Source organism: Pelodiscus sinensis, chromosome 1, assembly GCF_049634645.1.
Source record: "Pelodiscus sinensis isolate JC-2024 chromosome 1, ASM4963464v1, whole genome shotgun sequence".
NCBI lineage: Eukaryota > Metazoa > Chordata > Testudines > Trionychidae > Pelodiscus > Pelodiscus sinensis.
Window position 1 is genome coordinate 250,068,944 of NC_134711.1, and position 15,150 is coordinate 250,084,093.

General features: G+C 52.5%; 1 protein-coding gene across 2 annotated transcripts in view; it reads right to left on the reverse strand.

Moving 5' to 3' along the window:
• The window catches only part of IPO5 (importin 5), a 127,367-nt gene extending 123,586 nt beyond the window's left edge, over positions 1-3,781 (reverse strand). Inside the window, exon 1 of one of the 2 annotated variants that reach the window (XM_075918783.1) lies at positions 3,561-3,781. In XM_075918783.1, coding sequence (XP_075774898.1) covers positions 3,561-3,653 — 93 coding nt within the window. In that variant the 5' untranslated portion in view covers positions 3,654-3,781. Of the gene's footprint in view, positions 1-2,755; positions 3,261-3,560 lie in introns of those variants that run through there. The other variant, XM_006119706.4, reaches the window with a different exon arrangement.
• Positions 3,782-15,150: the final 11,369 nt, after the last annotated feature.

Here is a 15,150-nt window from a genome sequence, read left to right on the forward strand (position 1 = left end):
CTCCCCTCTTTAGCCTCTGGGGTAGGGACAAAAATGAAGAGTTCAGTGTGTGGAACAGGGCTGCTAGCATATAGGATAGGGATGGGGTGCAGGAACTGGGCAGTGGTGGAGTGCAGAAGGGGGTGAGGTTGTGAGGTCTGGGTGGGCGGTAGGGTGTAGAAGCAGACTGGGAGTAGGGTGTAGAAGCAGACTGGGAGTAGGGTATCTGGCTATGAGGGGGCTTGGGGAAGTGTGTCTGGCCAAGAGGGAGGGTGCTGGAGCAAGCTGGGGGTGCAGGATCTTGGCAGAGGGAGGTGAGTGAGGGAGATTGGGTTGTGGGGATCTGTGCATGAGGGGGGTGCTTACCTGGCACTGCACCCCCTTGCAGCAGTAAAAGCCTCCCAACAGCGTGTTGCCATTCCCCCAGCATGGTGGGAAGGGGGAGGGAGTTCAGCCCACCTACATGAAGCAGGATTCCTGGCGCAGTGGAGGGGGGGGGGTGAAGAAACCCTGACCTTCCCCACCTGACCCAGATCACTGACTCCCCTAGCAAGATGGGGAGAGGCAGGGGGAGAGAGCACGGCAGCACACAGAGCTCTCCTGCGGAGGCTGAAGTGGCAGATGCAAGGTGCAGAGATCTGGGAGCGGCTCTGTCTGGTGGTTACCTTGGACCCACCATGCTTTCTCCCAACAGCAACAGCAGTGGCTGCTGTACCAACAAGCAGCATGGAGGAAGCAGCAGGGGCATGGCCAGGCCGGGGGCCCCACGGCTTCCATTGGTGGGGCAGTGGGTGGCGGAATGGCTGGAAAATGCACACCACCAGAAGCTGCCCCGCCAGCAAAGCTCCAATGGAGCCACCTACAAGATCTGCTTCAGGGGGGAGGGGGAGGGTGGCAGAGGCTGACCTTTTTCAGTCGCTTCTTCCCCGCAAGTCGGTATCTCCATCAAATAGTTAAATGTCCGGCAGGGCTTTCCGGGACATTTCACTACTTGATGGGAACCCTGGGACAGAGTATTTAAAATTGGGACAGTCCCGTATGGTCAGCGTACGGATCCAGCAAGGAGGCTTGTGTGCCCGGGGGGGGGAGAATCTGCTCATGTGCCACTTCTGGCACGCATGCTGTAGTTTGCCAATCTCTGTATTAGGGCAATGAATTTGCACATGGTACATAGTCATGCTTTATTTACAAAGCCTGAAGGTATCTAGACTAACTAAATACTGGAACACTTAATTCGAACAGTCATAAGAGATTCAACAAGCAACTACATTTGTTTGAAATGGCTGTCCTTCAGAGGTTCTGGAATTTAAGAACATACTGGAGCTCAATAATGATTTGTATACTTGTGTCTAAGCGATAAACATGCTCTCAGCCATTTTCCAGAATAATATACTAATATTATGCATATAACTTATTGACATTAATGAGCGTTCTGGATAGAGAAGAATACACTTCTCTACTAAAACATGTTTTTCTTGAAAGATGCTTACTATCACTTAAAAAAAAAAATCTACCTAATGGAATTAATCAAAATTTTTTACCTTAAAAGTAAAGTAGCTATAATATGCAACCCAGAAACATTCATTGGAGTTTTAGGAACAACAAACAAAATACTCATTATCCAACTAACTCCATTATATCAGAACTAAACAGAGTAACCAAACACCAAGTTCCATATACTTAAATAAAAAAAAATTCCAGGGTGTTACACTATATTTGATTATAAAGACAACACAGTTTGGTTCAGCAATCTGAAACCGTCATGTCAAATAGGTATTTTTGTTCAACAAATGAAATTAATAGGTAACAGGTTTAAAACAAAGAAAGGGACGTTTTTCTTCATGCTGCACACAGTCAACCTGTAGAACCCCATGCCAGAGGATGTTGTGAAGATCAGGACTTTAACAGGGTTAAAAAAAAAACTAGATAAATTCATAGAGGTTAGGTCCATCAATAATTATTAGCAAGAATGGATAAAAATATTGTCCCTAGCCTCTGTTTGTCAGGAACTGGAAATGGTTGAAAGGAGAGGGATCTGTTCACTCCCTCTGAAGCATCTAGAATTGGCCACTGTCGGAAGACATGATACTGGGATAGATAAGATCTTTGGTCTGACTCAGTATGGCTGTTCTTATGTTATGTGGCGTAGTCAACCAGATTTATCAGTTGCACATTTGTCAATTCAAGTTAATTCAAAGCAAACTTTACATAAACTAAACAATACAAACTGTTTTATTTAGTCCCACTTAAATACGTTTTATAAAATTCTCCACAATCTTTTATGTTGCTTTAATACATTCTATGCTAAAAGAATACACTTTAGTTAAAAAAACCCTCACTTAGTGCACATGGGTAATCCAAATGAGAAAATCAAGTTCCATAATTGTCTTTACAGTCTGTATTTTACCACTACGTCCCAGAATGCGGGAGCACTGTTTGCTGCTTCACTGTAAATCTGGTGGCTTTGCTACCTACACACAATTTTCAACTTCAATGTGCTCTTAATATGCATGAGCAAAAAGAAAAATAACCATAGGCTGAGTTTTCATTTTGGCAGAGGAGAAAAAGCACAATTATTCCTTATGAAAGAATGTGCTGAACTCTGCTGGCTCATTAAATCAAAGGAAGCGATAAAAGACTCAGCACAGTCATCCAATGGGAATTCATGCTCAACCAGACTCTGGTATTTAATTCAATAGAAAAGAGCTTTCCCATTAGATTGACAATAGAGACGCTAAGTACTGCGGGGAGGGGAGACAGAATTAGCCGAGCTTACTAATTACAAAGCGTTTTTGCTGAAGTGACACGTGAAAAGTTTTGGCTGCTGGCGATGGTAACGTTCCCGCTGTAGAAAAACGCTTCGCTTAGAAGCGCCGCTTTAACTCAGATGAGAGAGATCCGGGCGCTTCGGGACAGCAGCTGAAGTGAGGACAAAATGCAACTGCCCGAGGAGCTGCTGGCTGCGAAGCGTCCCGCGGAGGCTGGACCATGGTGATTGGGAGGAGGGGTGCGGGGGCGGCGAGGTCGCTGCCCAGAATGGGGCGAGCCGAGTGAATCGCTTCTCTTGGTATCTCTCAGCACGTGCAGGGTCCTGGCCTCCTCCCAGGGCACAGTCAGCCCCCCCCCCCCCCGCTGTCCCTTCACGGGCAGGTCCGGGCGCGGGCCTCAGACCCCACGGAGCTGCCCCGCCAGGGACCCCGTGGCCGGTCCCGCCTTACGCCCGGGTCAGACCCCGGCAGCCGCGGAGCGGAGCCGCCGGGCCAGGGGGCGAAGCGCCAGGGCGACACCGCGGGCGGAGGCCCCCGGCCCTGCGAGGCCTGAGGGGAGCAGCGCGGCCACACGCGCGCGGGGCTGGGGGCAGCGGCGCAGGCCCAGGGGGCGGGGGCGAGACCCTGTGACAGTTGCCATTTAAACCCGGCCCAGAACGAACGGCCGAAACCGCCACCGCGGCCAGAGCGGGGCAGCCGCGTCCGCGAGTCACCGCCCCAGCTGCTGCTCACACGTGGGGCTGGGCCGGCCCCGCTGCCTGCTCCCCTCCGGCGGCTCGGGGAGCCTGACAGGCCGGCGCGGGCGCCCCTCACCTCGGCCTGTTTGCGGACCGCGTTGTCCGGGCTCAGCAGGTTGCCCAGGAGGAGGTAGAACTGCTGCTGCTCCTGCTCCGCCGCCGCCGCCATTGCTGCGCGAGGGAAAGAGAGACCGGCCGGGCCGGGCAGGGAGGGGAGGGGGAGCCGGCCGCGCACCCACCAAAAGGAGGCGGAGCTGCCACCGCCGCGCTCTTGTCCGAGCGTCCCTCACACCCCGTCCCCCAGCGCCCAGCTCCAGGGCGCCCATTGGCTCTAGGCTGAAGCGTCCTCCTCTCTGATTGGTCCGTGGTCCACGTCGGGCTGAGGATTGGGGGAAACCGACCGCCCTGCGGATGGTCCCTATCCTCTTTTGTGATTGGGTCGCTTCCAGACGAGAGGGCGACGCGAGAGAAGCACTCATTGGCGGAAACTTCTGACAGCCGTATGGCGATTGGTCAATGGTGGGGTTGCGTAGTGGAGAAAGGGAGAGAACAGAGCGTGAGAGCGCTTAATGGGCGGGAGTGGGGGACGCGCGAGAGAAAGCGCGGGAGATCTAGGGCGCCTCCCACTGTCGTGCCTACGCCTCCATCCCAGTGGAGTGCTGACCCCGCCCCCTCTTCTTGGCCTGGGCAGATCTTCGCCTCGCTAGCCCCGCCCACTGACTGGTCCCTGCCCGCCCTCAGGGATGAGCGGAGCTGGGGTTGGGGAGGGGCTAAGGGAGCCTCAGGGAACGAGGCTATTTGAAGGGCAGATCAGCCACTTCCTCCCGGCCTTCCCCCCAGAGTGAGGTGGCAGCGTCTGTGCTTCCCCAGTGACACCAAAGGGGGATCACACAGGGCCCCACGTCCCTACCCTCCCAGGAGAGGGGTTCACACAAGTCTACATCCCTGCCCCTTTCAATGTGAGGGGGGGGAGGGCACCACTCCCATGCTTTGAACCAGAATGTCCCATGGAAAAGGGACCCTGGTGGCTTTGGTCAGCACCCCTAACTTGGTCATTCATAGAATCATAGGACTGGAAGGGACCTCCAGAGGTCATCGAGTCCAGCCCCCCGCCCTCAAGGCAGGACCAAGCTCCACCTACACCATCCCTGACAGATGTCTATCTAACCTGTTCTTAAATATCTCCAGAGAGGGAGATTCCACCACCTCCCTTGGCAATTTATTCCAATATTTGACCACCCTGACAGTTAGGAATTTTTTCCTAATGTCCAATCTAAACCTCCCCTGCTGCACTTTAAGCCCATTACTCCTTGTCCTGTCCTCAGAAACCAAGAGGAACAAATTTTCTCCTTCCTCCTTGTGACACCCTTTTAGATATTTGAAAACCGCTATCATGTCCCCCCTTAATCTTCTTTTTTCCAAACTAAACAAGCCCAGTTCATGAAGCCTGGCTTCATAGGTCATGTTCTCTAGACCTTTAATCATTCTTGTCGCTCTTCTCTGTACCCTTTCCAATTTCTCCACATCTTTCTTGAAATGTGGCGCCCAGAACTGGACACAGTACTCCAGCTGAGGCCTAACTAGTGCAGAGTAGAGCGGCAGAATGACTTCACGAGTTTTGCTTACAACACACCTGTTGATACAACCTAGAATCATATTTGCTTTTTTGGCAACAGCATCACACTGTTGACTCATATTCAACTTGTGGTCCACTATGACCCCTAGATCCCTTTCTGCCATGCTCCTTCCTAGACAGTCGCTTCCCATCTTGTATGTATGGAACTGATTGTTCCTTCCTAAGTGGAGCACTTTGCATTTCTCTTTATTAAACCTCATCCTGTTTACCTCTGACCATTTCTCTAACTTGCTAAGGTCATTTTGAATTATGTCCCTATCCTCCAAAGAAGTCGCAACCCCACCCAGTTTGGTATCATCCGCAAACTTAATAAGCGTACTCTCTATCCCAATATCTACATCATTGATGAAGATATTGAACAGTACGGGTCCCAAAACAGACCCTTGAGGAACTCCACTTGTTATCCCTTTCCAGCAGGATTTAGAACCGTTAACAACAACTCTCTGACTACGGTTATCCAGCCAATTATGCACCCACCTTATCGTGGCCCTATCTAAGTTATATTTAAAGTCTAAGTTATATTAAAAGTCTGGTTGCTGGTTCTGCCGGGCTAAGGAAGGCTAGTCCCCACCTCTCCTGGCACCACACTGCACCTGGGAAGTGGCCAAGATCTGGCTTCTAGGCAATGGAGGGCCATGGAGCTGCCCCTGTACTGAGCACCAGCTCTGCACTGCTGACCAATGGGAACTGGAGAGGGTGGGTTGCTGTGGGTAGAGCAGGGCACAGAACCTCCTAAAGCTGTGGTCTCCCAACCTTTTTAAGCTTTTTGAATTTAAGTGCAATCCAAGACCTACCTCAAATATAAATACCCTGGCCCCACCTCCTTTGTGTCCCTTCTCCAAGGCTCCGCCCCTGCTCACTCCATCCTCCCTCCCTCTCCTGGCCTTCCTCCTTTTTACCAGGTGGGGCAAAGGGTTGGGGTGCAGGCTCTGGTCTTGGATTAAGGGATCTGGAGTGTGAGGGGCTCTGATGTGAGCATGGGGCAGGCAGTTGGGGCCTAATAGGGAGTTCTCGGGGAAGGCTGTGAGAGGGTGTTTGGATGCAGGGGTGCTTGGGCATAGGGCAGGGACTTGGAGTTTAGGAGGGAGTTTGTGACTGGGGGTGGGGTTTCAGGATGTGGGCTCCGACTGGGCACTGCTTACCTTAGGTTGCTCCTGGGTGGAGTTAAGGCAGGCTCACCCCTGCCCTGGCCCTGCACCACCAAAAGCACTCAGCAAACTCCATCCCAAGTTCTGTTGTGTGCCTCCTCCCCCCTGTTCTGTGGAGCTAGGATACAGGGTGGGAGAGGGGGCACCTTGACATCAGCGCCCCTCCCTCCAGGGTTTGGGGAGAGGCAGCTCCTAGGCAAAGGGCAGGAGATGAGCAGCAGTGGGGGAAAGGGCAGCTGAAGTGCCAGTGCTTGATAGCCTCTTCGTGAAACCTCTTCGTCAAGATCACCTATCAAAGGCTCCAAGATCTGCCAGTAGATCCTGATCTACTGGTTGGTGACCACTGTCCTAAAGCCTCCTCCTCCTACCCTCCTAGGCACCAGATCTGCTAATGCTTCCCAGGTGCAGAACAGAGCCAGGGCAGGCAGGGAGCTGGCCTTAGTCTCACTGCACCACTGACCAGGAGCCCCAGGAGATAAGCCCACAACACAATCCTCAGAAGGGGCAGTGCTAATGTGTTCAGTTTTGTGCTATTTGAAAATTGACAATTCTACCCATGTCCTAACACACTCAGTGGCCCAGTGGAAGAGGGTCACACACCCCAGTGGCCTTGCCCTGTGACAGGAATTCACACAGCTCCATGGACTAGCCACCACCATCTGACAATGACTGAGGGTCACCTGGCCCTGCATCTCTCCCGTCCCTCAGTGACTGAGTGGAGATCAAATAACACTTCTTGCCCTCTTTGACAAAGCATGAGGAGGATCACACAGTCCCGTTTCCATGCCCTCTCCCAGTGACTCTGAGGATATGTCTACACTACAGCGCTAATTCGAACTACCTTATTTTGAATTAGTTAATTCGAAATAAGCTAATTCAAAATAACGCATCTAGACCCAAAAACTAATTCGACTTAGCGTTTTGCTAATTCGAAATAGCACGTCTACACTGATTGGACACTGGGTCGCATTTAAGAGCAGCTGAAATTGGTTCTGCAGGGCATCAAGTCAGTAGTTGCTTTGTGTGGCTGCTGTCTGAGGCTATCTGAGGCTTGTGCTTAAAGGGACCCCCCTGGACAGCTGGTTCTCAACTTTTCCGCTTGCTTGCCTACCTCGCCACGGGACAGCAAAGCGTTTTCCTCTCTGCCTGACTGTGTCGGTGGTTCCCATTGGAGACGCCGCTGCAGTTGGCACCATGGAGCCAGAGCTTACCCTGGGCATGCTGCTCCAGTTTTTGGACTTGCTGCTGCAAGCCTGCCAGTAATGGCTGGAGGCTGCCTGGCACCATCGCAGTCAGCCCCCTGCCTCTCCCCCTGGCCTTCCTGGGGGCCATGGAGGAGCCGCAGCAGTGCCTGGACACCAGTGTGCCCCGCTGCATCTGGCGTCTGGACACCAGCAGTGAGTGTGGGACCGCATCATCCTGGAGCGCTGGGGAGACCAACAGTGGACCCAGAACTTCAGGATGAAGAAGAACACCTTCCTGGAGCTCTGTGAGTAGCTCGCCCCTGCTCTGGAGCGACGGGACACTCGCATGAGGACTGCCATCCCCCTCCAGAAGCGTGTGGCCATTGCCCTGTGGAAGCTCTCCACGCCAAACAGCTACCGATCCGTCAGGAACCAGTTCGGCATGGGGAAGTCCACCGTTGGAGCAGTGCTCATGCAGGTACATCACTCACCGGCCAGGGGGACTGCAAGGAGGGAATGGGCCGCCCCATGGAAAACGGGGAGGGGAGGAAGCGAAAGTGCCCCACACGGGAGGGTTTGGTCTGTCCCGGCCATACTACATTCTGCCCGCAGCGGCCAGGATCGCAGCGGGGGTTGCTTCCGGTAGTGGGGCGTGGGGCAGTGCCAGGGAACGAACACTCCCAGCCACCCGGGCGCCCCAGTTATTCGCGGTTTGCTGTGTCTCTCTGCTGGTGGTCAAGGCCATCAACTGGGTGCTGCTCTGCAGGGTGGTCCGCCTCGCCGACCCGGACGCAGTCATCTAGGGGTTCGGCGCCCTCGGCTTCCCCAACTGCGGGGGGGCCATCGACGGGACTCACATCCCCATCCGTGCCCCGGAACACCAGGCCTCTCTCTACATTAACCGCAAGGGGTACTTCTCCGTCCTCCTACAGGCCATGTCTGACCACCGGGGCCAGTTCACAGACATTAATGTGGGCTGGTTCGGCAAGGCACACGATGCCAGGATGTTCCGTAACGCCTCCATGTGCCAGAGGCTGTATGCCGGGACCTTCTTCCCCGACTGCCACATCAGGGTTGGGGATGTGGACATGCTCGTCTGCCTGGTAGGGGATGCGGCCTACTCCCGACAGCCCTGGCTAATGAAGCCGTACACAGGGCACCTCAACCCCTCCCGGCAGGCCTTCAATGCCAGGCTCACCAGGGCCCGCATTGTGGTCGAGGGGGCCTTCAGATGCCGGAAAGCCCGATTTAGATGCCTCCTCACCCACCTCGACCTCACCAAGCACAATATCCCTCCCGTGATGGCAGCATGTTGTGTAGTGCACAATTTATGTGAGCGAAAGGGGGAGGCTTTTCTGCCAGCCTATATGGCTGAGGCTGAGCACATGGCTGGCCAGTACGCTCAGCCCCACAACACCGCTGTCCGGGAGGCCCAGCGGGGGGCCATCCAGATCTGGGAAGCACTGCGGGAGAGCTTCCATGTGTAGAAGGACTGAATTCTCCCTGAATGCCCCACTGGGGCCTTCTTCCACCCTCCCCTCCTTCCCCTTTCCCCTCCCTAACCCTCTTCCTAATGTAAAATAAAAGCACCTGTTTTGCCAAAAAAACCCTCTCTTTATTGTACATAACTGGGATGGGGGGAGGGAGGAATAAGGATGGGAGAGGGGAGGGGGAAACCTGGGAGGAGGGAGCTGGAAAAAGGAGGAAGGGAAGGGAAAGCTCAGGGTTGGGGGTCCTGCTGGCTCTCCTGTCTTGCAGCACTGCGAGTGCAGGGGCGTCGGGGGGAGTGGGTGTGGAGGGTGGGGCAGGAGGGACAGGGGGTGCGGAGGAAGTGGGAGGGGGAGCAAGGGTGGGAGGAGGAGCGAGATCTGGGGTGGCCGAGGGGCTGGAGCAGGAGGAGGCAGGAACCTGTCCACCAAAGTCTAGAGGTGGCCTCTGAAGGCACGGCCCTGCTCCTCCAGTGCCTCCAAGCTCTGCTGCTGCAATCGCAGGTCCTCCCGGACCCCGTGGTCCTGGGTACAGAGCTGGTGCTCCAGTAGCCACAGGTGCCACTGCTTGCAGTCCTCCAGGTTGCAGGTGCGCCTGCTGGCCCGGGTGCGGGTGGCTGTTCCAGGTGGGGTGGTGCACCTTGCAGTCCCAGGTGCTGCAGCTGTGGTGAAACAAGAGCAGTGTTCAGTTCTCCCTGGGGACACAGTGGCTGAAACCCAGCTCCCCTCTGCAAGGCAAGGTCGGCGTGTGGAGAACAGGCCAGGGCCCCTGCATGACACCCAGCTGCTGCTCCATGGAGGGCAAGGCCTAGGTGCACGGTCCCTGGGCTCCTCTCCACACACACACCCATACACATAAGAGGAGCATGATGGCACTCACATGTGGAGCCCTCCCCGGCTTCAGACGACACAGCCGATGTGCTCTGTGGGATGCCTCGAGGTTCCTGGGTCCTGGCCAGGCTCCTTGAAGGCTCCTGGCTCTCAGCATCCTTCTCCTCCTCCTCCATGTCAGGGACGGGTCCCTCTGCCCAGGGGTCGACCACCACCCAGGGGGCATGGACTGCGTGAGCCCCGAGGATGTGGTCCAGGGCCTTGTAATGAGGGCATGCTTCTGGGGTGGCCCTTGGCTGGGAGGCCCTGGAGTGGTCCTGCCGCAGGTCTTTAATCTTGCAGCGAACCTGCTCCTGGGTCCGCATGTGGCCTCTGGTGGCCAGATTGGCAGCCATGTGGCTGTAGACGGCCGTGTTCCTGTGGCTAGTGCGGAGATCATGGACGTTGGAGGCCTCCTCCAAAACCTCGATGAGGTCCACGATCTCCGCATAGACCAGGCGGGTGCCCGCTTCTTGCAGCCCCGGGCAGGCTCCTGAAAGCCACCAGCCTGGTCCTGGGAAGAGGAGGAGGGCGGGGTGGCTGCGGGTGGCTGGCTCATGCTGTGCCAGGTGCAGGTTCTCTGCTGGCTGGGTGCTGGCAGGCTTGCAACTGGCACATGCACTGTAGCCAGACCGTGGCCCTTTAAGGGCTCCGAGGCCGGGAGGGGGGCAGAAGAGTTTCCTTGGTTTGGCCCAGAGTGGCCACCAGGGCAACCTGGGAAGGGCTAGCCTCCAACTAGTTCGAATTAAGTGGCTACACAGCCCTTAATTCGAACTACTTAATTCGAACTAGGCGTTACTCCTTGTAGAATGAGGTTTACCTAGTTCGAATTAAGTGCTCTGCTATTTCAATTTAAATTCAAAATAGCGGTTTGCATGTGTAGCCCCCATTAAAGTTAATTTGAACTAACGGCTGTTAGTTCGAATTAATTTCGTAGTGTAGACATACCCTGAGACACATGAGCCTGTGTCCCTGCCCCATCTCAGTAACAATCATTGTCAGCCTGTGACAGAAACCCTGTTGATAAAGGGTCTCCCATTCTTTACAAACAGCTCTCACCTCAGACCTGATAAACTCATTGAGCCAAATAACTTGCAGGATATTTATCCATAAATGATGTCACGAGAAGTACTCACAATAAGTTGGTACATTGTCAAGGCATATAATTATTGGGAAGGGTTTGTATGGGTAACATTTAAGGAATAAATTAAAGGATTTATATCAAAAGTAGGCTTTATGGACTTGGAGTAGAAATTAGTCAGCAGGATGCAATGTGCCCATTCACAGAAGGAATTGCACCTCCAGTCCTCTTACCGGCCTGTGAGGTAACGCCAGGCTCAACTGAAGAAGTGGGCTGTGCCCACAAAAGCTCATGATACCATCTACATGTTTTGTTAGTCTTTAAGATGTTACTGGACTATTTGTTGTTTTTTAAAGTTTTTCCTGTTGCGGACTATCTGGGCTACCTCTCTGAAGCTTTTAACTAGCTTTAGTTCCTCCCATAATTATCACTAGAAAACCATCAGAGGTACCCAAAACAATGGAAACCTCTTGGAGATAAAACAAAGGAGCATTACAACAGACAGAGCTTTGTTCTTCTAGTGAAGAGAAACAAAAGGCTGTTTTCAGTATAACAAAAAAGGAAGCAGCACTCTGGATTCATTCATTGAGAAAACCCCTTGGTGATTTTATGAATGTTTGGATCCTGATTCCTGTGAAACCAGCCAGCTCTGCAAAAGACAGAACTAGTTTATTATAAATGAAAGGAAACAGTTGATAAATGTAGACCCAGGTTTGCACTTTATGATTTTGTTTTGCAGTGTAACATGTTGTTTCAATCACTTTCTCTCAGGCTGTGTCTACACTACAGTGTTATTTTGAATATCTTATTTCAAAATAGTTATTTCAAAATAGCTTATTTCGAAATAGCACATCTACACACAAAATGCATTTCGAAATAGTGTTTTGCTATTTCGAAATAGTGCGTCCACAATGAGTGGACACTGAATTGCAGTGAAGGCTGGCTGGAAGCAGGTCCAGCAGGGCATCAGGTCAGGAATTTATTTGTGTGGCTGCTGCCTGAGGCTATCTGAGGCTTGTGCTTAAAGGGACCCCCACCCCAGGCAGCCGGTTCTCAGCTTTCCCTGCTTGCATGCCTACCTCGATGAGGGACAGCACAGCATTTGTGTCTCTGTATGCTCTGCTTGCTCTCACTCGGGACACCACAGCACTCTGCAACATGGAGCCGGAGTGGCCCCTGGGCACTCTGGTACTTCTCGTGAACGCGTTGCTGTGAGCCTGGCTGCACTTTCTGCAGGCTGCCATCTGGGGGGGGGGGGTGTCCATCGGGGGGCTCCACCTTGAGGAGCACTAAGAGCCTCCCCAGTCTGCCCCACTGGGGGCTTGTGCCTCATTCCTCCCCCACATTGTTCCACTTACCCTCTCAGCTCCCCTTCCTGATGTCAAATAAAATACACATTGTCACATTACCGAATTGGAGGGAAGCAGCCAGATCGCTGCTGCACCCCTAGGTGGGGGTGTTGGCCCCAGAAATTGGTATAAAAGGGAGCCATGTGGGGTATTGAATGGGAGCTTATCGTTTGTTGATCTTATGTACGCTATTTATGTGAACATATAATGTCTATGGCTACGTCTACACTGGCCCCTTTTCCGGAAGGGGCATGTAAATTTCATGAGTCGTAGTAGGGAAATGCGCGGGGGATTTAAATATCCCCCGCGGCATTTAAATAAAAATATCCGCCGCTTTTTTCCGGCTTTTAAAAAAGCCGGAAAAGAGCGCCTACTTCGAAGTAGGAATAAGATCCTCCGGAAAAGGGCACTTTTTCCGGAGGATCGGGGCCAGTGTAGACGCTCTTTTCCGGCTTTTTTAAAAGCCGGAAAAAAGCGGCGGATATTTTTATTTAAATGCCGCGGGGGATATTTAAATCCCCCGCGCATTTCCCTACTACGACTCATGAAATTTACATGCCCCTTCCGGAAAAGGGGCCAGTGTAGACGAGCCCTTTATGTGTGTAGGTAGGAATCTGTAATCTGTGTGGAAGCTGAATATTTCTCTGAATGTGGTTAAGCATTGCTATGGACAGGCTGAGTAGAGAAGCCCTGTGGAACAATGGCTCTCAATGGGCTATGGACACACCCAAAGAATGGGGTTTGTCACCTGAGAGCAGCCAGCAGGGAACATAGAGATTGGCCTCTGACCAGGTGACTTGCTGCATACAAGAAGAGGCCAGGAAGGAGGTATAAAGAGGCCATGTGGTCGATGCCATTTTGTTCTCAGCTCAGCACTTCATCCCAGAGGCAGCATTGCAGGGATCGAAGAGCCCGGAAGACCTGTGAACCCATCCTGATCTTAGGATGTGCAATAAGAACTTTTAAACCAGCAGCTGCAACATCTCTGCTAGAGCCTGCATCGAGGACTGGGAGATTCGGTGCATGTAACGTACTGTACTTTAATAACCTTACTCTCATGCTTTTCTTTCTTATGTTAATAAACCTTTAGTTGTTAGATGCTAAAGGATTGGCCCAGCATGATTTGTGGGTAAGGTCCAGAGGGTAAATTGACCAGGGATCTGTGGCTGGTTTCTTGGAACCGGACAGAACTTGTTCGGGGGTAGGTGGGATTGGGTGCTAGGACCCCCCCCCCACCTGTGTATAGGCCCGGGGCCATCTGGGGCACGGATATTGCTGGGGTGTCGGAGGGGTTTTGCTTGGGAGGCTTCAGGCAAGTTGCTGAAGTGCTCTGTGGGACTGGTTTGTGGCCTGTGTGGAGAGGTCACCAGTCTGGGGGCTGTAAGGAGCCCCGGATTTGAGCAATTCGCCCTGAGCGGACACCCTCAGCTGTGCCCAGACACGGCCCGGTCTGTCTCACACATATTTTCATGAACACAAACTGTCTTTATTTAACAAAACTGGGGGGGGGGATGAAACTGGTGAGACTGGAGAAAGAAGGTGGGAGAGGGTAGGAAAGAGGGTAGAAGAGGGGAGGGAGAAACCTGGGAGGAGGGAGCTGGAAGGGGGAAGCAAGGGGAAGAAGGGGGAGGGGAACCTCAGGGCTTAGGATTGGGGGTCTTGCCGGACCAACTTGATTTTCATGCGAACCTGCTCCTGGGTTTGCATGTGGCCTTTGGTGGCCAGGCTGGCAGCTATCCTGCCACAGACGGCCGCATTCCTCCATCTAGTGCAGAGATCATGGACGTTGGGGGCATCCCTCCAAACCTGAGTAAGGTCCACCCCGATCTCCATGCTGGACCAGGAAGGCGCCCGCCTTCTCCGGGCCCTGGCAGGCTCCTGGGAGCTGGCAGACTGCTCCTGGGGAGTGATGGAGGGCTGGCTGCCAGTGGCTTGCTGGCTCATGTTTTGGGGCCACTGGGTCGGGGCAGTGACTGCTGGCTCTGGGCCAGCAGGCTTGGAGCTGGCACAGGCACTGTGGCCAGAGTCAACACCTTTAAGGGCTCCGGGGAGGGAGGGAAGGAAAGGAGAGGAGTGTTCTTGTTTGAGGTTGGAGTGGCCACCAGGGCACCCTGGGAAGGCTGGAGGCCCCCTATTTCAAAATAAGTGTCTATGCAGCACTTATTTCGAATTAGCTATTTTGAATTTGGCGTTATTCCTCATGGAATGAGGTTTACCAAATTCAAAATAAGTGCTCCACTATTTCTAATTTATTTCAAAGTAGCGGTTTGGCTGTGTAGACACTAGTAAAGCTAATTTGAAATAACGGCTGTTATTTCGAATTAACTTTGATGTGTAGACATACCTTCATTTCTAGATAACTACTTATCTTTCTTAAATAAACCTTGTATTTTATTATACATACTGACATGTTTTACAGGAATGGTGATTTAAGATATAACTGGTAAATTGGGATACAGAGCGTCTTTGAATGCAGAGGCTCTGAAATTTCTGAGTAGCTAGTGACAAGGACTGGATATCATTAATACCATGTCTCCCATATCAAATGTTCTTTCACAAGATCTTCCAAAAATTAATAGCAAGAGTAGAAATATTTAATTGAATGACATTCAGGGAAGTCTTCCACGCTTAGGCTGTGACACATACTTTACAGTAATGCAATACATCTACACTTGAAGTTTGCACTGATGTAACCACTAATGCAAATTTTCAAATATTTTCATGTGTCTACCTAATACGTACAGATCCAAGGACTAGATTCAGAAAAGGACTGAGGTGCCTATATCCAACACTGAGGTTTCACTGGCATTCGTAACACCACAGCTTAGCTGCAGCTTAACTCTCTAGGTACCTCTTGCCTTCAGCACTCATGTCAAACTCAAAGCCTACTTAGGGCAGCACAAATGAAAAA